We start from the raw sequence: 24,999 nt of genomic DNA, 5'->3' as shown, positions 1-24,999 counted from the left end.
TTTAACCTATTAATCAAAGGTTTAGTGTCATTTTCCTCTATTTATATTTAAATTTAACTTTTGCTGCTAAGTTCTTATTTAAGGACAAATATATTTTTATGTTTGTATAGATTTTCATAAACACGTACAAACCTGTGTCAAAATTAGACAGCCATATAATATATAAATGTATTTTTTGAAAACTCAAATCATAAATTTAAAAGTCTTGAGTTAACGTTTGTATAAATGGCAGCGTGGTGTCAGACCTCTTCCTCTAACTTCACGAAGGGAGAGATTCACCATCAACATCAGCCCAAGGCTGATTTTTATGAGGTGGAGGTCAAACACACCTTTCTCCAACCTTTTACCAATTCTGATACCAGCCATCTCTCCCGCAGCACTCTCTACTTCTCTTCTGGGTTTGAGAATTCATTGCGATGGCCACACAAAACTCAAAGACCATACGCATGGTTATGGGGCTTATTAGGGAACAACCAGGTTACAACTTGGGATCAGGATTAGGACGCATGTAGACAAAGTTTCCCTTTAGTGCAGGACAGCCCTCTCAGCTCCTCTCAGCCCCTTGAGAATAGGCTCTTCTTGGACCCCTCAGGACAAGCTCCTCTCAGCTCTCACTCCGAGGGTTGGCACGCTCACTGTTGCTGCCTTGCTCTGTGGGCCAGGAAGCCCACTGTGCTGTCTAACACCAGTCTCTTTGTTCTGCTGCTGCCATCTCTTTTCACTCCGAGGGTTGGCACGCTCACTGTTGCTGCCTTGCTCTGTGGGCCAGGAAGCGCACTGTGCTAATGCCAGTCTCTTCGTTCTGCTGCTGCCATATCTTGATGTCTTGTGCCTTCTCCAATATTACAGCTCTCTGTCTCCTGCGTCTAGGAGGTTCTCAGCTCAGGGACCCCAGGTTCAAAGGATGCACTTCACTCCTTGCTCTTATTCTTGGTGGTACTGCAGCCCCCCGCCTCCTCCCCACTCCCCCCGCCCCGTGACTAGCTCTCTTTTTGTGCCTAGAGGGGTGGCAAAACCGACCCTTTCCCTCGTTAGGGTTCTGTACACCTTATTTGCATGGTCTTACCTCCCCACATGAGTTCCATGTAACTTATTTGCATAATTAGCAAGCTGTCGGTCCACTTGGTGGGCTCTAAGCACCTTATCTGCGTAGTCCCACCCAGTCATTTTATGGAAGTTATGACTAGAAGGACCATATTAAGTAATCCCCCTCACTGCAGCATTGTTTATATATTTCTCTATGTGTATATGTACACGTGTGTATATATGTAAATATATATGTATTTTATATAAATGAATCATAACCAACTTTTGAAAAGTATATTTAAAGTTTTAAGGCAAGTTGTCCCGTTAAAGAAAATCACCCATATTTCACTGTCGAACAATATAAGTACTGCTACTGTAATTACTGCCTGCCTACCTTTTTTTAAAAAAGAGAAAACTGTTTTGAATCTCAAAGTAGAGCTACTGACAGTTTTATGTTTGTCCTGTAACTTCTTGGCAATAGAAATGTTTGGCAAGAAGATGTAAAACAGCTTGCAAAGTATTTAGCTCTAACTTTTACCCGAATCACTTTCTTTCCTGGAGTACTAATTATGGGTAGGACTACACAGTGTAGCGTTTAGCTTTGTGTGTGACTAATGTTTACTACCCACCTGTATTATAATGAAAGGTGGGAAGGATGATTTATTTAACTTTTGTGTCTCCTTGAGATGTTTTGAATGGATTTAACATATCAAAGGATGCTGATATTTAATTAAAACTGTTTAATTTTGTTGTGGTCATGAGTTTTTAAACTATTTTGGTTGAAATCCACGTTTCCTGATGATGGTTTTAAATAATCCGCATTCGTGTTTTATATGAAATCATTAAGTAATTTTAAGTCATAATATTCTGTTTACATAGATTATAATTGAGTTTGGTCATACTGGTTTCTTTTTCAGTTTGTGACCATTATATTAAAAAACTACTCCAGTAACGGCTTTCGTATACCTAAGAAATGAAAGCATCTTTTTTTTAGCTCTTATAGAAGTAATAAGGTCTTCCGTTGTCTATGTCCTTATAAATGGAGTATATAAAAGAAATAATTTTATAAGTAAACTCTAAGGGAGAAAAACACACCTTTTTTATATTGCACAGAAAGATTTTTCCAAGTTCTGCTTAAGGTACTTGTTTGGAAGGGCTTTTATGTACTTTTAGAAATTAGTAGATAATATGTCTTAAATTGGAATATATTTAAGGAATGATCTGTTAGAATATTACAGTATGTGAAGAGGTAGACATATTAAAAAAACTGTGTTCTAGGGGCCAGACCTCTTACCTATATCCTAAACCGTTGAGTAGTTTTCCTTTTGCCATAGCTGGGGGCTTCTCCTGCATATGTATTTCACTGTCGGCAACAAGGCAGGATTTGGGTGGGATCAGAATGTGAATCTAAGTCTAACAGATCTCTTTATGCATGCTTTAAAAACATAATATACATAAAACTGTTCCTCTGGGAAATAACCATGATAACTTCCGTTTACTTCATAGGAATTTGTGTATGGGTGGATGAGTAGGTAGATAAGAAAAGGTAATCACAGAAAATAATTTGAAAAATATCAGGTAGAAACAGATGTTCAGGTTTTGTACTTACTAGGAGCTGTGAGGCATAACAAGGAGTTAGGTTCCTTTTTTCATGGAATTTAAGTTTGGGGAATAAGACATGTATATATAATAATTAAAATAATACTACAGTGTGTGATTGATTGGTACAGTTGCTAAGGGTCTGAGAAGGCAGGTGGTTCTTGAAGGAATATGGATTTGTTGTTTAGCTTGAGCTAGTCTGAAGGATTTAGAGGCCTTTCTAATGGGATGCAAGCATACTTGGGTTTTGCTAGGAGGGTAGTTAATTGATCAGCTAGGCTTACAGTGAGGAACAGATGTTGACAAGTTTGGAATGATAAATTGGAGCCAGAATGTGGAGGGTCTTGAATGCCAGGCTAGGACATTTAGAGAAGGTCTTGACAGATTATGAAATCAGAACTTCAGGAAGAGTAATCCGTTTGGCAGTGTTCAGGATAGATAGGTGCTAGAAGGAGGAAGACCTGCTAATAGATCTCACAGTGCAGTGCATCTTAGATTTTTTTTTTTTTTTCCTTCTGATCTCAGCAGATGTGAGGATGAGTTTGTCTGCACATCAGAGATCCGTTTGTGTTAATGACACTGCATCACTGCAGAGATTTCTCATCACAGGGTGGAGCTGGTGGGGAAAAAATGTCATATAACTTGAAAAAGACCACACATTATTCTGGTACCCTCTCCCAGTGCTAACTGGGGAAGTTACCATTAGAATTGTTGACATTTAAGGCTGTGAACACCTAAATACTTTGAAAGCAGTAGGAATGTGAATGAAATTTTACAGGCAAACTACTGAGAAAGAAGGGATTGATGCTGCTGGGCAGTTGACTTTATGGGGTGTAGAGCACAGGGAAAGGAGTGAGCCAGGTGGCTGCAGTGCAAAGCCTTTGATGACTTGCTCTCTGAGGTCTGGACAGTGACTGGGCTGGAGAAGGTGCTCAGGAAAATGTGGAATTTAGAACTGTTAGGTGCTGATGTAATTGTTGTGCTGTTAGGTGGCAGACACTTTAAAAGAGTAATTTTCTCTTTCTCCAGGAGTTTATGGAAACACTTCCGTGCTGTGAGCCTTTGTTTGTTTTTACTGGTTTTCCCGGCTTACATGGCTTATATGATTTGCCAGTTCTTCCACATGGATTTTTGGCTTCTTATCATCATCTCCAGCAGCATCCTCACCTCTCTTCAGGTAAGCCTAGGATGAATTAAAAAAATTTTTTTTTTTTTTTTGATGAATTAAGATTACATAATATCTCATTTTCTTATTTTTCCTTCTAGAAAAGGAATTAATCTTTTTCAGAATTAATGTTTATAAATGATTAATTCAGATTATTACTTCCTACCCTTTTTACTAGTGCCCGTTACATTTATTTGAGCCATGAGTGTTAGCAGGCAGGTTATTAAAATTCTAGATCTGTCTATCACTGCATTGTTTTCTCAAGTTCATTAAGCCTTTCAGTTTCTCTTTTTCAAAATGATATCATGCAGAGCTGCATGCAAATCTTAAGTTGATAAGTAATTATAAAATACTAAAAGATTTTAGAGCTGGTTCTTCAGTACATTAATGTTTTTATTAAATATCCATTAGGAAAAGATTCATTACTTTATGATGTATATAAAAATATATATATATACATATACACATCATGTTTATATGTGTACGTATATACATGATGTATATACGTATACATATAAATATATGTCTGTGTATATACAGTAAAGGACTCCTGGTGGTACAGTGGTTAAACTGCTTGGCAGCTGACCGAAAGGTCAGTGGTTTGAACCCACCAGCCACTCGCAGGAGAAAACATGTCGCAGTTTGCTTCCGTAAAGATACACAGCGCTGGAAACCCTTTCGGGCAGTTCTGCTGTGTCCTGTAGAGTCGCTATGAGTTGCAGTAGACTCAGTGGCAATGGATCTGGTCTGATTTTTTTTTGTTGTTGTTGTTGTTTTTCACTTTAGTGTTTTTTAGACTGACAGACATGATACATACTTCACATACACACACATCGTATTGCCCTAGAAGTGATAGACTTACTGTGTGGTAAGTTTAAACTTACTGTTTAAAGGTGGATCTTTGCTGTCTGATCAGTAAGAGATAAAAGAAAATGTAGCAGTGGCCAATAAAGATTTATTGAGTGTTCCTTGTAGAAGTAAAGATACTTTGAGAGTTGAGGAATAGGAATGACCACGGAATTAGGAAAATTAAGATATAGTTGATGGGTTTTGCTCACCTGGGGAATAAGGGAAAAAAGATGAATCAGAAAACCAGTTACTAATCGAGAGTCATAACTTAGGAAACTTATGTCCTAAAGTACGACTTTTTGGTATCTAATACCTGAATTATTAAATTATCCACATTTTTATTATCAGTGTTTTCTCTTTGGATATTAAATATGGCAACCTAACAGTATCAGAAATGTGTTTAAAATCTACGAAAAAACTTTCCTTAGTGGTTGTATTCTGTTTTAAAGTTCATACTTTTTTTTTCAGGTTCTGGGAACACTTTTTATTTATGTCCTATTTATGGTTGAGGAATTCAGAAAAGAGCCAGTGGAAAACATGGACGATGTCATCTACTATGTGAATGGCACTTACCGCCTGCTGGAGTTTCTTGTGGCCCTCTGTGTGGTGGCCTATGGAGTCTCAGAGACCATCTTTGGAGAATGGACAGTGATGGGCTCAATGATCATCTTCATCCATTCCTACTATAACGTGTGGCTTCGGGCCCAGCTAGGATGGAAGAGCTTTCTTCTTCGCAGAGATGCTGTGAATAAGATCAAATCGTTACCTGTTGCTACAAAAGAGCAGCTTGAGAAACACAATGATATTTGTGCCATCTGTTATCAGGTAACTTGTGTAATAAGCACCCACTTGGGTAGGAACATACATAAAGCATATCCCTTAGTACTTTAACCATGTTAACCGAATTCAACTTAAATTTTTTTTTTTTAAATAGGCCTTAAAAAATTATTACAGATCTGAGAAGATATTTCCATTTTATTTCTAAATTAAGGTTTTAATTTGATCTTTCAAGTTCTAACTTACTGTTGTTATTTTCAACATTACCGCTTACCCAAAAATAAAGGAAAAACAGGTCAGGTGTATTTTATATTTACTCCTGATTATACACACACACATATGCACTATCAAATATATACTATCAATCAGGAGTCAGCAACTTCTGAAAAGTGGTGTGCCAAGATTCTGACTCTTTTCCTTCTAGTGTTTCCAGGGTGGGGAAGAAGTGTTCATTTATTTAATGACGGTGGAGGGACTATATGCTTACCTGTGGGTTGCTGGATTTCTGAGCTAAGTACAAGCCTTGGTGTGTTGGGAAGAGGGGTTTGGTAGAGGCAGCCAATTGGTGTACCATTGAAGTCGTCTACCCACCATCTTTGGCACATGCACCGTAAGTAGCTGATGACTGACTTTAATAGGGAAATTAAAGATAGTGTTTAAGTCAGCTTGGAAATAAAGCAACAAAAAAATAGTCCTATAGTTTAGACACCAGCCACCTGTGCAAAGAGGGTGGTTGAGCAGCAGCTTTTACACCTGAACTATACTTCCGCTGTTGGCAGTACAGCCAGCAATTTTGAGCAATGGCAGAAAACTATGTTCTGTTTATTTCACTTGTAAAGAGTGTGGGCTGGTGGAATGAAACTATAGATAGTGTCAGTGAGTATATAGGGAATGCCCTTTCTCCAAGGCTGCTTTTACAGTTTAGGTGAGGTGTTGTATGTATTTGTGTGTGTTCTAAACTAACTAGATGCTTCTAATAGCAACATGTAACTGGCTTTATTATTATTATTGTTACTAGAATAGAAATACACTTTTGGGTACTAGCCAGAAAAAAAAAAAGTTTTCTAGAGTGTGTTTTTCTGTTTTGAGGGGCTGAGGAGTGCTTGTAGGACACCCCCCCGCCCCAATTAAGTAGTCATTCTCTTAGTTTTTTTTTTTTTTTTTAAGTAATGTGAACTCTAGCTCCTTTGTGCTAGGCAGCCTTGTTGTACTCAGGACAAAGCACATCAAAAGCAGAGTCAGGCACTTCAGCTTCAGAAGCTGAAGATATCCCAAGGTAGTAATTACATTGGCGTCATCCCATGGAGACCCAGTAATGGTGCTGCTCCCGTTGTGTAAACTGAGTTTCGTACAGAAGCTGATGTCTAAACCATGGGATGTCTAAGTACTCCATCTCTGGGATTCAAGAGTCCTCTTTTTACATTTCCTATTGTCACATCACTTTTTTGAGGTGCTAGAACTACCTGCTGATGTCACTTAGAAAATGAGAGTAAAATTGCTTAGCTTCCCAGCTGGCTGCTTTCCCTTGGATGGCTTTCTGCTTAAAGGTTGATTTCCAGGTGTTACCAGTTCTTGGCAAGGAATTTCTGGAATAGCCACAACTCCTTGTTTTGGGACTTAAAACAAAGTTAACGGTTGATTGACTAGTATGTATATTTTTACAACCTTAACTTCATGTTCTCAGCTTTCCTTCTCCAAGGAGTGTTAATGCAAAGTATACTACTCTGTTCCAGTGGCTGCCAAGCTTGAGTGTGCGTACAGGTCACATGGGCGGCTTGTTTTAACTCTAGAGGTGTGAATGCCATCACCAGATGCCTCTATTCCGCAGGACTGGAGTGGTCCAGGAGTCTGCACTGTTGATAAGCATTCCAGGTGATGGTGGTGCAGGCTGAGAAACACTGGCTTAAACAGACCAAATCTTGAAAACTGGATATACATTGGCCCTAAAGAAATTGCCACTTCCTTGCCAATACCCTGGTGTTACGTAGCTGTTCTGACTTTGTCTCCTTGTAAATAATGCCATCGTGATCTGTTCAGTTGTGTTGAAGCATAACTGGAAAAACTGCCCTCCTCAGATATTCTGAGGTGGTAATTACACTGGTGGTGTCCCCGTGGAGGCCCAGTAATCATACTGCTCCAATTTCGTAACCTTGAGTTTCACACTAAGACGGAGCTGAATTAAGAAAGTAGTTTGTTCCTCTTTTTTGGTTTTTACTTCTGTTTTTAAATGGCTTAGCCAGTGGTTCTTGTATTATTTGTACAAGAGGATCTCTAATGGCAAAGATCTGTGTTACAAGTTTCCTATTGTGGGAAGGAAATATTGGAAATAGAACATTTGGGGGGTAGCACCAGAATTTTCAAATAGACATTTAGTAGGTATCTTTTTCCCTTCCTCTTTTAGGACATGAAGTCTGCTGTGATCACCCCTTGCAGTCATTTCTTCCATGCAGGCTGTCTGAAGAAATGGCTGTACGTCCAGGAGACTTGCCCTCTGTGCCACTGCCACCTTAAAAACTCCTCCCCGCTTCCAGGCTTAGGAACTGAGCCAGCTCCACAGCCTAATGCTGGAGCTGAGCAAAACATTGTGCATCAGGAAGGTACTGAACCCCCTGATCAGGAGCATCCTGGAGGGACCGGGATACAAGAAGGTCCTAGTGACAATAACGAGTGCTGTGCCAGACCAGAAAGCCAGGAGGGGACTTTTGATCCCCAGGAATATCCTCTCAGTGCAACAGATGAAGCATGTCTTGTTGCGGTCAGCGTAGAAGAGAAGCAGGAGTAAAGCTGCGATGTTCTGGAGGAGGCGTTAACTCAAGATGGAATTTGTGCTCAGATTTGAGGAATACATGAGGTGATCAGGCAGGAAACTGGCATTCCAGGGGTCTGATCCAGGAAGTGCTGTCAATGGAGAACACCTGCTCTCATTCCATTGACACTGTAGGAGAAATTTTGCGATGTATGCTAATCAAAATATATTTATAGGTTCTGTGCTGATGTTTTGTGGAGGTTTGCCAAGAAAATTCAGCCTCAGCAACTTGGGGAACTGCCCCTGATTTGTAAGGAGTAAATCAGAGCAGCGTGTTTGGAAGGGGCGAAGGAAAGGTGGATAGAGCATAAAGACAGCATGGGAAGAAGCAGGCGGAAGTGGCACAGACTTCACTTTCTGGGAACAGGATCATTCTTGTTACAAAGTATGACTAGTTACCCACCCTTTTCTCCACCCCCTTTTCCCTCAATCAGAACTCAGCCAGGTGATTTTGAGTTTTGTACAGCTCTGAAATGAAATCAAAGATGTAAAGGCATTGATTGTATTCAAAGATTGAAGCACGCTCATACTTCGGATGTGCTTTAGGGGCGGGGGCGGGTGGGCACTTGGGCCTTGTGGGTGCATCCATGTAATTTGAGACTCTTGAACTTTGTGATGGAGTCTTCAATATTTTGATGTATATGAAACTTTTGTTAATATGTTATATGCCATGTTGGCTGTGTGAAGTAAACTAAAACTCTAATGAACACTTTGGAGTCTACTCTAGTGTAGGAGACCAAAGTGGGAAGGGCTTTAGGGCACTGATAAAGGCCCTAGGTATACTTTTCAATCCTGTGTAATGTTTAATTCTTGCAACTGAATCAAAACAGTGTTAAATTATGGCAATATTTGCACTTTGGGAATGAGTACACAACTGTATGATCACACTCTGCAAATGCCACTTTTAAAGCTGTTAATAGACTTTGCACCTTTTCTTTGACAAGGACGTGTCATATTTAAATTTTTACATTCATCATGGCTACAGGTAGAACTGGGGAGGGGGGAATGTAATTTTTTATGGGGATTTTGATATGAAAAGAAACTAGTCATTTATTTATACAATAGGCTTGGCTCAAAAAGTGTTTTTCAAGACTTGGTATTCCTAATGTGGGATGTGACTTTATTTTTAGTAGCAAGTTTGGATGTAGACTGACAGACATAGCTGAATGTCTTAATAAATTTAAATTTGAAGATAACGGATTTGTTCCTGTGATTCTTATTAAGTGTTTTGGTGAAACGCTGTTCTTAGGAGGTTCAGTCCTTATCCAGCTGGGGTTCTCACATGTTGATCCCTGTCATATACTCCCGGCAGATGGCAAAACTCTTTGGTTGAAAAGAACTGATCAGTGTTCTGTACAAGGCTTTGAACCGGTTTGTTCTGGTTCAAACCCCTTCTGTTAATTTGCATTTCTACCCCACATGTACTGAATCTGAATTTACAGTTTAAAAAGATCCCCAGGTGATTCTTAGCTATACCAGTTGGAAGCCCTGATTCTACACCAGTGGTATCACACCTAGCTCTGCATCAGAAGCATCTGAGATTTAAAAAAAAAATATTACACATTTCTGAACCCTACTTCAGACTTACTGACTCAGCTTATGGAGCTGCCTGGTATTGGACATTTCAGAAGTTTCCAGATGATTTTATCCAGCTAGCCTGGCACCAGTACAATTTTACATTTAGAAAAGAAGTGGTTAGACTAGAATTAATTTCTCCCCAAGTGTAGCTGGTTTCTCATCAACCTTTCTGGGATCCATGTGAGGCAGAAAAAAAAGGGCAGCCAGCTCCCTCTAGTGGTAATAAAGCTGTTGTCCAAAGGCTTGGTAGGGATTTCTGATTTAAATTGGTCCTTTTTCATGTAAAAGGTACACTTTTTCATGTAAAAGGTACACCTTGAAATATTAACACTTCTTGGTGCCCTGTGTGAAGGACTAAAGGTGCAATCATTTATGATACGGTTAGCTTGGTTGCCCTTCAACACTCAGTCCATTTGAGATCTCATTTACTCTTCTGACCAAAGGGCTGTCATATAGTCATAAGAAAAAGTAATCAGATGTTTTAATAGAAGGAGAGACCCTTTGGCATCAGTAGCACACTGTAATACACTTTTTCCCTTCTGATGGCAAATAGACCCCAGTTGCACACCGAGTCATGTGAGCCTCATGGCTCAGCAGCCTTTCAGACAAATATAAGTGGGTATCTCTTTGCTTCATTCAGGAGAGCTGTTATGGTGTAGTAACAAAAACCCTGAAAAATTTCAGTGTCTTTAAAACAAAGATTTCTGTCTCACACTAATAAATGCCCATTTGCCAGCTGGCAAGGGTGTCCTATTTGGTACAGACGCTCAGGAATTAGGCTGATGGAACAGCCATTACCTAGAACATTCCTGATGATCATGACAAAGGGAAAGAGCTCTGGAAGGCTGTGCACCAGCTCCGCCCAGGAGTGCACGCTTGTCATTTGTGCCTGTGGCCCCACCAGCCACAAGGGGGTGGGGAAGCTCAGTCTTCTTCCATGACATGACCTGAAAAGAGAATATGCCAGTGAGCACCACCGATGACTACCACACTCTTGTGGGAGCAACAGTTAATTTTGCATATTGTTCAAAATTTGGAAGCACTCCTATGAATGATTCAAAATACACCAGCTGAGAAACTAACTTCTTGTTCCTTGTTTTAAGATACTGGGACAGTAACATTGTATAATACTATTCTTAAATTTCTATTTTTCAGTCATTTTTTTGTTACAGTTTCTAACTGCCAAACTTTTTGACTTAGGAAGAAGACAAAGTTTAAGCACCTAGTTTATACCACTGAAAAAAAACAAAAATAAGATTAAATTCTCCTTCTGCTATGCTTGATCAAATCAAGGGACAAAATATCAAATCCCTTATGGGCTCCATTGATTTAATAAAGTTTATGATCTTACGATCCTTAACATCAAAGTTAGTACTAAGCAGTCTAAACTCTCAAACTCACTAGCAGCATGTATTTGTACCTTGTAGTGACCGAAAGCATGCTGTTTTCATAATACATCTCTAGAGGTCTGATTTTCAAACACTGGATTGAACGTGAGGATCCCTGAGGTCCCCCATCAGGACCTGGGTGTTTTAAGAAAGCGCCATGTTTTCATGGCCATGTTATATCAACAGCCTTTGAGGCATAGCAAATTGTGGTTTCACTGATTAACAGGGCAAGGAAAAACTTCAGTGTTCAAGTTGAAAAGGAAGGGCTTTTTTCCATGACTATGGTAATGGGGCAAGAAGAACCTTATGAGTTAATAAAGTACGAAAGCATATAATTTTGAAAAACGCCCTTTTAAAGAAATACGTACAAAAAAGTTTCACACCTTTAGTTGCTTCTACTCTGGCTTTCTTTAGGGTTGTTTCTCCAATTTTAGACTCAGCAAGGGGAAGGTAGGAATTAACAAGGTTTTATGATTTTTTTTTTAAGTTATGTTGTATGCTTTTGTTTTGTTTTGTTTTAATTAACTTTTATTGAGCTTCAAATGAACGTTTACAAATCAAGTCAAACTGTCACATATAAGTTTATATACACCTTACTCCGTACTCCCACTTGCTTTCCCCCTAATGAGTCAGCCCATCCAGTCTCTCGTGACCATTTTGCCAACTTCCAACTCTCTCTATCCTCCCATCCCCTCTCCAGACAGGAGATGCCAACACAGTCTCAAGTGTCCACCTGATACAAGTAGCTCACTCTTCATCAGCATCTCTCTCCAACCCATTGTCCAGTCCCTTCCACGTCTGATGAGTTGTCTTCGGGAACGGTTCCTGTCCTGGGCCAACAGAGAAGGTTTGCGGACCATGACCACCGGGATTCCTCTAGTCTCAGTCAGACCATTAAGTATGGTCTTTTTGTGAGAATTTGGGGTCTGCATCCCACTGATCTGCTCCCTCAGGGGTTCTCTGTTGTGCTCCCTGTCAGGGCAGTCATTGGTTGTGGCCGGGCACCAACTAGTTCTTCTGGTCTCAGGATGATGTAGGTCTCTGGTTCATGTGGCCCTTCCTGTCTCTTGGGCTCTTAGTTATCATGTGACCTTGGTGTTCTTCATTCTCCTTTGATCCAGGTAGGTTGAGACCAATTGATGCATCTTAGATGGCGGCTTGTTAGCATTTAAGACCCCAGACGCCACATTTCAAAGTGGGATGCAGAATGTTTTCAAAATAGAATTATTTTGCCAATTGACTTAGAAGTCCCCTTAAACCATGGTCCCCAAACCCCCGCCCTTGCTCCGCTGACCTTTGAAGCATTCAGTTTATCCCGTAAACTTCTTTGCTTTTGGTCCAGTCCAGTTGAGCTGACCTTCCATGTATTGAGTATTGTCCTTCCCTTCACCTAAAGCAGTTCTTACCTACTAACTAATCAATAAAAAACCCTCTCCCACCCTCCCTCCCTCCCTGCCTCGTAACCACAATAGTATGCGTTCTTCTCAGTTTACACTATTTCTCAAGATCTTATAATAGTGGTCTTATACAATATTTGTCCTTTTGCCTCTGACTAATTTCGCTCAGCATAATGCCTTCCAGGTTCCTCCGTGTTATGAAATGTTTCACAGATTCGTCACTATTCTTTATCGATGCGTAGTATTCCATTGTGTGAATATACCACAATTTATTTAACCGTTCATCCGTTGATGGACACCTTGGTTGCTTCCAGGTTTTTGCTATTGTAAACAGAGCTGCAATAAACATCGGTGTGCATATATCTGTTTATGTGAAGGCTCTTATTTCTCCAGGGTATATTCCGAGGAGTGGGATTTCTGGGTTGTATGGTAGTTCTATTTCTAACTGTTTAAGATAACGCCAGATAGATTTCCAAAGTGGTTGTACCATTTTACATTCCCACCAGCAGTGTATAAGAGTTCCAATCTCTCCACAGCCTCTCCAACATTTATTATTTTGTGTTTTTTGGATTAATGTGAGATGGAATCTCATCGTAATTTTAATTTGCATTTCTCTAATGGCTAATGATCGAGAGCATTTTCTCATGTATCTGTTAGCTGCCTGAATATCTTCTTTAGTGAAGTGTGTGTTCATATCCTTTGCCCACTTCTTGATTGGGTTGTTTGTCTTTTTGTGGTTGAGTTTTAACAGAATCATGTAGATTTTAGAGATCAGGCGCTGGTCGGAGATGTCATAGCTGAAAATTCTTTCCCACTCTGTAGGTGGTCTTTTTACTCTTTTGATGAAGTCTTTAGATGAGCATAAGTGTTTGATTTTTAGGAGCTCCCAGTTATCTGTTTTCTCTTCGTCATTTTTGGTAATGTTTTGTATTCTGTTTATGCCTTGTATTAGGGCTCTTAAGGTTGTCCCTATTTTTTCTTCCATGATCTTTATCGTTTTATTCTTTATGTTTAGGTCTTTGATCCACTTGGAGTTAGTTTTTGTGCATGGTGTGAGCTATGGGTCCTGTTTCATTTTTTTGCAAATGTATATCCAGTTATGCCAGCACCATTTGTTAAAAAGACTATCTTTTCCCCAATTAACTGACACTGGGCCTTTGTCAAATATCGGCTGCTCTTATGTGGATGAATTTATATCTGGGTTCTCAATTCTGTTCCATTGGTCTATGTGTCTGTTGTTGTACCAGTACCAGGCTGTTTTGACTACTGTGGCTGTATAGTAGGTTCTGAAATCAGGTAGAGTGAGGCCTCCCACTTTCTTCTTTTTCAGTAATGCTTTGCTTATCCGGGGATTCTTTCTCTTCCATATGAAATTGGTGATTTGTTTCTCCATCACATTAAAAAATGACATTGGAATTTGGATTGGAAGTGCATTATATGTATAGATGGCTATTGGTAGGATGGACATTTTTACTATGTTAAGTCTTCCTATCCGTGAGCAAGGTATGTTTTTCCACTTAAGTAGGTCCTTTTTAGTTTCTTGTAGTAGTACTTTGTAGTTTTCTTTGTATAGGTCTTTTACATCTTTGGTAAGATTTATTCCTAAGCATTTTATCTTCTTGGGGGCTACTGTGAATGGTATTGATTTGATTATTTCCTCTTTGATGTTCTTTTTGTTGATGTAGAGGAATCCAAGTGATTTTTGTATGTTTATCTTATAACCTGAGACTCTGCCGAACTCTTGTATTAGTTTCAGTAGTTTTCTGGAGGATTCCTTAGGGTTTTCTGTGTATAAGATCATGTCATCTGCAAATAGAGATAATTTTACTTCCTCCTTGCCAATCCGGATGCCCTTTATTTCTTTGTCTAGTCTAATTGCTCTGGCTAGGACCTCAAGCACAATGTTGAATAAGAGCAGTGACAAAGGGCATCCTTGTATGTTGTATGCTTTTAAAAAATTTGTGTTTTTTTAGATGGTGCCTGGCTACCACCACCGACTACTCTGACAGGGATCACGATAGAGGGTCCCGGGCAGAGCTGGAGAAAAATGTAAGACAAAATTCTAACTCACAAAAAAGACCAGACTTACTGGCCTGACAGAGCCTGCAGAAACCCTGAGTACGGCCCCTGCACACCCTTTTAGCTCAAGAAATGAAGTCACTCCTGAGGTTCACCCTTTACCCTTTACCTTTGGACAGACCCATAAAGGGGCACACCAGCCCAGGGGCAAGGACTAGAAGGCAGGAGGGGACAGGAAAGCTGGTAATACGGAACCCAAGTTCAAGAAGGGAGAGTATTGACATGTCGTGGGGTTGGTAACCAATGTCGTAAAACAACATGTGTACTGTTCAATGAGAAGCAAGTTTCTTCTGTAAATCATCTAAAGTACAATAAATAATTTGTATTTTTTTTTTGTTTTTTCAACGTTGCTTATTACTGGGAAAACTATTTTAAAAGAATACAAATCACCTATAATTTCACTTTTAGAATGAGCTTTTTAAGTTCCCTTTACATTCAATGATAGCAGACCTTGCCCTTTAGACAAACACACTCACCCACCCAGGGATCATTTTCACTTCTCCTTTTAAAGTCTGCTACCTGATTATATGGCCTCTGAAATTCAAATATGCTTCAAACAATTTTGTAATTCAGTTATGGCACACCTGTTTCTCCCACATTTGAAGATACAGAATGATACGGCTTTTAAAAATAGGGTTACATTTTATAGGTGGTACTAGCTTAGTAGATAATTGTAAATTCTAGAGCAGTGTGTAAAACTATCCTTGTGGACATTCAGAAAAATTCTCTCAGTGAGCTATACATCCGGTTGCATTATATGGACAAGGTTCAAAGTAAAGGTAAGATATTTCTAGTGAAAGCTGAGTAAATCCTTCTACTAACCAGGCTGTTAGGTTCATTTTCCTAGCTCTTACTAATACTGCTGTTGATGTTCTTTTCCTAAACTATGTTTTATGAATGTTGACTGTTTGGCCCATATATATTTTTTTCCTATTCTTAATAATATAAACAACTGCTTGCCTTTGTGTTGTTTTATATACTCTAGGGTAAGAGAAAGCCCCCCAGGTGGCATAAACAGTTGTATTTGACTGCTAAAGATCAATGGTTCAAACCCATCCAGTGGTACCAGGCAAGATAGGCCTGGTGATCTGCTTCCATGAAGATTACAGCCAAGAAAATCCTATGGAGCAGCTCTACTCTGTAACACACGGGGTTACCATGAGTCCACATTGACTTGATGGCAACTAACAATAACAACAAGGTAAGAGAGAATGACTTTTGACTAGCTGGAAATAATCTCCATGAATGCAGAATAAAATTCTGAGACAGTTCTAGATGTAATATTCTATTACTTTCCAAATGAAAACTTGCCAAACTCAAGTCATCTCTCTGAGTGGCATCAAGCCTGCTAGTTTACTTTGGCAAACCCTTCTCATTAGTCCCCTTGGTTGCCTGGAAACGAGGCAGCATGAGGAGGTGAGAAGGGCCTAGACTAAAGGCAGGGTTCTGGGTTATTGTTCCTACTCCTGCTAGCCAAGGTATCCTTGGCCAGCCTTGTTTTTCTAGGCTTCAGCCTCCTCCGATGCGATGATCTCTGAGGCATCACTCAGCTCTTAAAGACTTTGCCCATCCATATTTTTAATCTTTACCACTACTGAGTAATGAGTTTTCCTATGTATTTTTTATGTGCTGTGCCGGATGTTAAACTTAGATAAGATTTGGCTCACTACTGTATTCCTAGGGCCAGGAACAGGGCAGGAACTGTCTAAGTATCTATGGATTGGGGGGGGGGGGGCGGGGAACTTAGCATGTGACTCCTGATATAAACCCCATAGTTTTAAAATGGCAGAGAATTCCATCAGTTGTAGAGGCAGAGAGCATAATATTACATGCCAACCGGATGAAGTCATTTCTCTGAGAGGTTTTTGATCGTCTACCTGAATTCAGATCAAGGCTTGAACCGGGCCTCTGCTGAGAATTTGCATTTCTAACAGGTTCCCAGGAGATGCTAATGCTGCTGGTTAGAGCCCAGTTCTGAGAACCACTAGTAGAGCAGTGGTTCTCAAAACTTATTATACGTAAGCATCACCTGGGGAGCTTAAAATGTAGATTCTGATTAAGTATATCTAGGGTGGAAATGCAAATTCTCTGCAGGGGTTCGAACTGGAACAAATCGGTTCGAAGCCCTGATTCAGATACAGAGCTCAGAGCTTCTGGAACCGAGTATGCACTTGTGGCATTCAGGTGAAATATGTTGTTGTTGTGAGCTGCCATCTAGTAGGTGCTAACTCATGGCAACCTTAAGTATAACAGAATGAAACATTGCTTGGTCCTGTGCCATCTTCACAATCATTGGTATGCTCGAGTCCGTTGTTGCAACCACTGTGCATTTTGAGTGCTTTTTCCAGTCTAGGGGGCTCATCTTCCAGCATTATTGTGGACCATCTTCTGTTGTGATCTGTAGGGTTTCCACTGGCTAATTTTTGGAAATAGATTACCAGGCCTTTATTCCTAATCTGTGTAGGCTGATGAATTTTGCTTTGTTTTGTTGTTTGGCCTTCAGGGTGCATTATTTAATGATGTTTAAAAAAATACTTGAATTAGCTTCCAGCATTTACAAACTGTAAGAATTGTACACGCAAACTCCATTTCTACCTTCTTTTGAAACATCGGAAGAGTTGGCTGCGCAAGTTGCTCATTCCCGCTTGGCAGCAGTTGGCATACTGAGGTGGGCTAGTGGTTTTCTAACTCACCCAGCTCCCCTCCCACCACTACCTGCTTTAGAAGATTAGCTTGTTCCCATCAAGCTCTGCTGCCCGCATAGTAGATGCTGTTAGTGAACACCAGGCAAGTTGGACATATTTAATCATGGTCAAATTCTATACTACTATGTGGAAAGCAGATACTCTGTGTTGTTGATCAAAGTGAAAAAAAAAAAAATGAGACTTAACAACCAGAAGCAGTGTGGGTAAATTTAATGTTCATTTATGGAAGTGTAGAATGTGTGCATTTTTATTTAATTACAGTAGTGCAGTTATAAAAAAAAAGAAAAGAAAAATCAATGACCAAGGGTTACATTTGAATAGATTTTCAATTTGGGTCTTTGATTTTGCACTCTGTGATATCACCAAATTGTTACACGAACCTAGGCCAGTGTTTCTTAGCCTTTGCCACCATTGCCCATGCATTGAATCAGGTGGGAAGTGTAGATTTAGATTCAGTGGGCTTGGGATGGAGCTTGTATTATTTACAAAATTTTGCAATGATTCTGATCCCATCATTTTATGTAGAGCAAATATTTCTGCTATTTTGGCGAGAGGGGGTTTCCTTGTTCTTGGAACTACCAGGTTTATGAAAGGAGATTCTTAGAGGAGAAATACACATGAAGACATTTTTCTCTGAGGCCCTTCTATGTTTCAGGATGGCAGCGGATGTCACAGCTTACAGGGTTTCTGCAGTGAAGCAGTGAAGCCTGGCTGCCAGACACATGCAGGTGTGTGAGACCTGACTTCATCTACCAACCATTTTGGTTGACTGACCACCCAGAAACATCTAAAGCTATTTATATTTTGAAGTAAAGCATTATCAGTTTTTTTTCCTCAGCAAGCATATAGAATTAAAGAACCACAGAATTTTTGAAGTAAACCACCCTTGAGAGGTCTTGATCAGTCATTCCATCTCACAAGAGAGCAAATTTTTCAACTAGTCCGTGGCTGCACCGTTGGTGGCAGAGCTGGGAATAGTGTTTCTCCTGAAGTCCAATCTAATGGTTCTTCCCATTATGCCTTGTGTTACCTTGAAAAAGATCCCAATTACGCTGCATCCAAGAGAACTGTTTTATTAAATTCGAAGGTATTCTATGTAAGCTTTTGTGAAAAGATGAAACTGATAATTTCTGAGATCTCACAACATTAAACTTTTGGTGAGTTGTTCAAAAATGGAAAACAAACAGTAAATAAAAGTTGGGGCATAGAATAAGCCTTAATATAGGACAAGTCACAATGCATCAAGATATGGATATTGAGAGCTGTTGCTTATAAAATGTCTTTGTACCATTTATTATGAAGATGTTTTCTGTGTAGTTAAAGCCACAGTTACTGTGATCACCATCTGCTACAAAGACGGGCGAGCCACGCAGACCACGTGACCACATTGTTTACAGGAACACATGGAAGTATTTGAGACTGAGGAGTCAAGTCTTGGCTTTGAGAATTTTAAAATATAAAACTGCTTCCTCCCCAAGATAAATACTAAATCACCCTATGAGGTACATGTGAGAGAAAAATAGATTTGCAGATAGGTAGCTAGAAAGAAAAAAAGAAACACATAACTTCCCATTTTTCTCTTTAGTTGTTTAAAAAATTTTTCAAAGTCAGTAGTCTTCTCTAAGGAATCCCTAGGTGGTTCAAACATTTGGAAAGGCTGGGGGTTTGAGTACGCCCAGAGGCACCTTGGAAGAAAGGCCTGGCAAGCTACTTCTGAAAAATCAGCCATTAAAAACGCTATAGGGCATACTTCTATTCATACACATGAGTTAGCCATGAGTTGGGGTCAACATGAGTCAGGGTCAACTCAACAAGCAACTGGTTTTGGTTAGTCTTCCCTAAATTACCCTGAAATCTCTCACCCTGTGCTTAAAACAAGCAAGCACAAGTGAAGGGGCTAGTAATATTTATTTGTGTTGCTATGACCTATATTGTGTGACTCAAACAGCAATAGACTTGAAAGATGGGAACCTCTGTTGGTGTTTTTGGGCTGGTGATGTGGGGAGTTGATTTCTAAAAGGCTGTGTACATTAGAAAGTATGTTGGCATCGGAAGCACAGTGAACACTTGAAGCCAATTAGCTGAGCTAATTTGTGTTGTGTTAACGCTGAAAACTTTAAATGTGTATTTTATGTGCCTAGAGCCCACCTCCATGCCATTGCCATTTATCTTATGCTATGGGTTTACGTTTTTATAGTTTCTTCCACATTTAAGAAAAAAAAAAAAAAACTCCGAGAAATGATACCCTGAGAAACCCACCTGTGACTAGAGTGGAAAGCAACAAAGAAGGTGCACTTGGTAATTTGGAGGGAAGAAAAAAAAAACAGTGTTTTAAAAACCTTTCTGTATAAAAAAAAGAAGGAAAGGTGGTATTAACTACTTAGAAAAAGAACTTTAATATTTTTAATGTAGTATGGAGCAGACACATACTTAAGTCAGAAGTACACATACCAACGGACATTATGCTTAGTCAAATGTACGTGGGCATATGTGACTTTATACTTTGAAGGCAGAGATGAGTGTCTTTGCAATTAGCATGCTCAGCTGCTCTGCTTACTTTGACTCCCTGCAGACAGATCCAGGTGGCCTGGAGCCCATGCAGCCATTGTCCCTGGATTGCAGAACAGTTTCCCCTGCATGGACTACTCGTAGTTCCATTGCCCAATCCTCTCCTGAATCCACATCAGGCTAGCTCATCTCTGATGCTGCTGCCAGTCCTCAGGCTCAGAGGTTGCCACCTGGCACCCTCGGGCCAGATCTGACTGGCAGACTCGTTTTGTTTTGCTCAGATAGTGTTTCTAAAACATTTGAGCTTGCATTTAAAAATGGGGAGATTTCTCACAAAAAATCTGGATTCCTGGTTTTTCTGGAAAAATCAGAAGATCTAAGCCTATGCCCGTGGTAACAATGGGGTATGTACCTCTCTGGCCCTACCTCCCACCCAGCTCACTGACTGTACCCAGACCACGTCATTTATGTAACTGTGACCCCTACAGGTCACATACTCAGGTTTACTCCATGTTGACAGTTGCTTTTGCTCATCTTTGCCTGAGTATGAGTCACCTGAGCACAGTACTTTCCCACTGTCGTCTGCTTCCTACCTCAGAACAGTTTCTACCTGGGAGCCCATCAATATCACACATACACACTGTCTTAGTCATCTAGTGCTGCTACAACAGAAATACCATAAGTGGATGCCTTTAACAAAGAGAAATTTATTTTTTCACAGTAAAGTAGGCTAAAAGTCCAAATTCAGGGTGTGAGCTCCAGGGGAAGGCTTTCTCTCTCTGTCCGCCTTCTCATCAATCTTCCGCTGGACTAGGAGCTTCTCCTCACAAGGACCCCAGGTCCAAAGGACAGGCTCTGCTCCTGGCACTGCTTCTTTGGTGGTATGAGCCCCACCCCCAACCCCCACTCTGCTTGCTTCCCTTTCCTTTTAGCTTTTGTAAGACAAAAGGTGGTACAGGCCACACCCCAGGGAAACTCCCTTTACATTGGATCAGAGATGTGACCTTAGTAAGGGTGTTACAATCCCACCCTAATCCTCTTTAACATAAAATTACAATCACAAAATGGAGGACAACCACACAATACTGGGAATCATGGCCCAGCCAAATTGATACACACGTTTTTGGGGGAACGTAATTCAATCCATCACACATACACCTACACACACACAGAGCACCTTCTAAGTTTATTATCCCTACTTTGGTATTAACTTTTTCATGTCACTTCCAGCTTTTACTCCTTTCGTATCTTCATGGTAGGATAGGATTAGTGATGTTTTTCAGAACTTTGCAAAACTAAGCAGTAACACAAAAGCACATGGTTCAAGGAGCCCTAGTGGTGTGGTGGTTAAGTGCTTGGCTGCTAACTGAAAACTTGGCAGTTTGAACCCACCAGCAGATCTGTGGGAGAAAGATGTGGCAGTCTGCTTCCATAAAGATTACAGCCTTGGAAACCCTGTGGGGGCAGTTCTACTCTGTCCTAAAAAAACCAAAAAAAAAAAAAAAATCCCAAACCCATTGCCGTGGAGTCAATTCTGACTCATAGCGACCCCATCCTATGGGGCCATTATAAGTTGGAAACAACTCAAAGGCACATAACAGACCATTTTCTCCCATTCAAATGCCTACAGGGTCAGGTAAGTAATGTCAGGGGTTGGAATGGGCCTGCTGGAGCCCCAGAGACCTGAGGAGCACTTGTGCCCCCTGCAGGAAGCAGCCCTCCCCAATGACCTCTAGGCAGAACGTTCTGGGATGATGGAAATGTTCTGTATCTTTGCCGTCCAGTACAGTAGCCACTAACCACACGTGGCTATTGAGCACTTGAAATGTGGCCAGTGTGTCTGAGGAATCAAATTTTTAATTTTATCTAGCTTTTGTTCTTTAAAATTTAAATAGCCACATGCAGCTAGTGGCTACCATGTTGTGCAACAAGTCCAGCTGATGTATTGCTGAGCAGAAATGAATGTAGGTCCAGTGTGAGTAGATCTCCTAATTTTTTACAGAGCATCAGAATCTACGTTTTTTTAGGTAAAGCCTCTTCAATTTAAAATACTGGCTCCATTTAAAAAAATACTGTGAAAGCTGAACAAAACATACTAACAAGATGAATCATGACCTGTGGCCATCTATTGGTGCCCTTCATAATGGATTAATGAACAGCCAAGGGCAGGAGGAAAAACTTTTGCACATCTATTAGTAGAAGGCAAAGGGGACAATTGATACGTTATTGCCCTGTTACGGATTGAATTGTGTCCCCCCAAAATGTGTGTCAACTTGGCTAGGCCATGATCCCCAGTATTGTGTGATTGTCCACCATTTTGTCATCTGATGTGATTTTCCTTTGTCTTGTAAATCCTACTTCTATGATGTTAATAAGATGGGATTAAAAGAGGCAGGACTCAATCTGCAAGGTTAGATTTTGTCTTACATCAACCTTTTTTGAGATAAAAGAGAGAAGCAAGCAGAGACAGGGGACCTCAAATCACCAAGAAAGTAGTGCCAGGGACAGAGCATGTCCTTTGGACCAGTGGTCCCTGTGCTGAGAAGCTCTTTGTCCAGGGGAAGATTGATAACAAGAACCTTCCTCTAGAGCCAACAGAGAAAAAAAGCCTTCCCCTGGAGCTGGCATCGTGAATTTGGACTTCTAACCTCCCAAACTGTGAGGGAATAAATTTCTCTTTGTTAAAGCCATCTACTTGTGATATTTCTGCGGTAGCAGCATTAGATGACCAAGACATGCTCTGAAATATAGCTTTACTTACACCAATGAACATTGGTTGAATGTTTGTCAGTAGCAGAGTTTACATGCTGTGCTATGCAGTGCCATGCTATGGTGTGCTATGAAAGCATACAGCAAGTGACATTGAGGCTGAGACATAAAGGATGAGTAAAGAGTTAGACAAAGAACAGGTGTTCTAAGAAGAGGGAACAGCTATGGCAATGATCCAGATGCAAGAGAGAACAGAACTGGTTGGGAACCTAAAGAAGTTTTGTGTGTCTTCTCCCTCAAATATGGTAGCCACTAAACGTATGACTAATAAAATTTAAATAAAACTTAAAAAATTCAACACCTCAGTCACATATTCACATTTCAAGTGCTCAATGGCCATGAGTGGCTAGTAGCTACCATATTGGACCATGCAGATACAAACCACTTCCATCATTGAGAAAAGTCTGTTGGACAGCAGTAGAGCTCAGAGGGTCAAGGAGATGAAGGGAAGAGGGTGGGGGGCCATTGTGAGAGAGGAGGCTAGAGAGGTACTTACGGATCAGGTCGTGAAGTCACCAAAAGACCTGTGTGCCACGTTCAGAAGTTTGGGCGTCTGTGCTGAAGATTTGCCTTTTAGAAAGGACATACTGTTACTGTGTGGAAAATGGACTGGGAGGAGGACAAGAATGGATGCTAGGGACCAATTAAGAGCCTGTGGCAGTCCAGGTCAGCGATGAGGATGCTCAGGGGTCACACATTATCCATTACCCACAATACTTGGCCCAGAGCCTAGAATACAGTCACCACCTAGAGCGCCAGATGCAAAACATTCGCTCAAAATAGCCCTAATTCTGTAGGTGAGGGAATTGACATTTGTGGTGATTAAATAACTTCACCCCACAGCTAATAAGTTCCAAAACTGGGATTCTAACCTACAGCTAGCTATTTAATTCCAAAGCCTAAAGTGTTATTTATTTTTTGTTTTTCTTTCTGCAGTGCTTCCTCCCTGGAAGAGAGAGCAAGAAACAAGAAGCATAGAGGAAGGGAAAGCTCTCAACCTGGCAGAGTGGGTGGTGCTAGGCAGGGCAGCCTCCTGGAGGTGCCAGGGAAGGGACTTTGGGTCACAGTCATACGGTCTGAGGAGCACTAACCACAAACCACTCTAAATGTCATCTCTGAGGTGGCGTTATGTCAACCACCCCACACCTGCCACTGGCTTCGGTTTTGTTTTTCTTTTTTTTTTTTTTTTAAAGGCACACACAGCAATGTGTCTGTTAAACGCATTAGGCTTATTGTAGCATTTTCTTGACATTGGGAGAACCTAAAAGGAGGCAACATAAATCGCCAGGCTTTTTGGTGGTGCCATCAACTTCCCCCACATCTAGTGAGTCCCTCTCCCAGTTGCGTTCCCCCTTCCAGCAGACGCTGCACACCCTTTTCTTTTTAAGATGTTATTAGATGCCTTCAAGTCAGTTCAGATTCATAGCAACCCTATATACAACAGAATGAAACACTGCCTGGTCCTGTACCATCCTCAAAATTGTTGTTAATGCTTGAGCCCATTGTTACAGCCACTGTGTCAATCCACCTCGTTAAGGGTCTTCTTTTCCGCTGACCCTGTACTTTACCAAGCATGATGTCCTCCTCCAGGGACTGGTCCCTCTTAATAACATGTCCAAAGTATGTGAGATGAAGTCTTGCCCATCCTTGCTTCTAAGGAGCATCCTGCTGTACTTTTTCCAAGACAGATTTGTTCATTCTTCTGGCGGACCATGGCGTATTCAGTATTCTTCACCAACACCATAGTTCAAAGGCATCAATCCTTCTTTGAGCTTCCTTATTCATTGTCCAGCTTTCCCATGCATATGAGGCTATTGAAAACACCATGGCTTGGGTCAGGCACACCTTAGTCCTTAAAGTGACATCTTTTTTTTTTTTTTTTAAATACTTTAAAGAACTCGTTTCTAGCAGATTTGTCTAATGCAATATGTTGTTTGATTTCTTGACTGCTGCTTCCCTGGGCATTGATTGTGGATCCAAGTAAAATTAAGTCCTTGACAACTTCAATATTTTCTCCATTTATCATGATGTTGCTTATTGATCATTTTGTGAGGATTTTTGTTTTCTTGTGTTGAGGTATAATCCATACTGAAGGCTATAGTCTTTGATCTTCATTAGTAAGTGCTTCAAGTTCTCTTTGCTTTCAGCAAGGAAGGTTGTGTCATTTACGTATGGCAGGCTGTTAATGAGTCTTCCTCCAATTCTGACGCCCTATACTTCATATAGCTTAAGAGCCATGACAGATGACATCCTCATCCCATGCAGAATCTAATTCAGGATTATGCATTATATTTTGTTGTCATAGCCTTTAAGATGAAGGAAATTATATCTCAAAAGGCCCCTAGGTAGCACA

The 24,999-nt window shown here is 40.5% G+C and overlaps 1 protein-coding gene and 1 long non-coding RNA gene across 6 annotated transcripts in view; both read left to right on the top strand.

Annotated features, from left to right (window-relative positions):
• Positions 1-9,418, top strand: part of RNF145 (ring finger protein 145) — a 63,464-nt gene extending 54,046 nt beyond the window's left edge. For all 5 annotated transcript variants that reach the window (XM_023551097.2, XM_010592236.3, XM_010592243.3 and 2 more), the window contains 3 exons: positions 3,655-3,802; positions 5,108-5,464; positions 7,818-9,418. In XM_023551097.2, the coding sequence (XP_023406865.1) occupies positions 3,655-3,802; positions 5,108-5,464; positions 7,818-8,198 (886 nt within the window). In that variant the 3' untranslated portion in view covers positions 8,199-9,418. The remainder of the gene's footprint in view (positions 1-3,654; positions 3,803-5,107; positions 5,465-7,817) is intronic.
• Positions 9,419-12,658: 3,240 nt separating this feature from the next.
• On the top strand, positions 12,659-23,835 carry LOC135229238 (uncharacterized). The gene is made up of 3 exons (XR_010320026.1): positions 12,659-15,443; positions 15,650-15,865; positions 23,583-23,835. It is a non-coding gene; the product is annotated as an uncharacterized LOC135229238 (long non-coding RNA).
• The last annotated feature ends 1,164 nt before the right edge of the window (positions 23,836-24,999 follow it).

The sequence above is a fragment of the Loxodonta africana genome, chromosome 2 (assembly GCF_030014295.1).
Source record: "Loxodonta africana isolate mLoxAfr1 chromosome 2, mLoxAfr1.hap2, whole genome shotgun sequence".
Lineage (NCBI taxonomy): Eukaryota > Metazoa > Chordata > Mammalia > Proboscidea > Elephantidae > Loxodonta > Loxodonta africana.
This window is presented reverse-complemented; position numbering and strand designations above follow the sequence as displayed.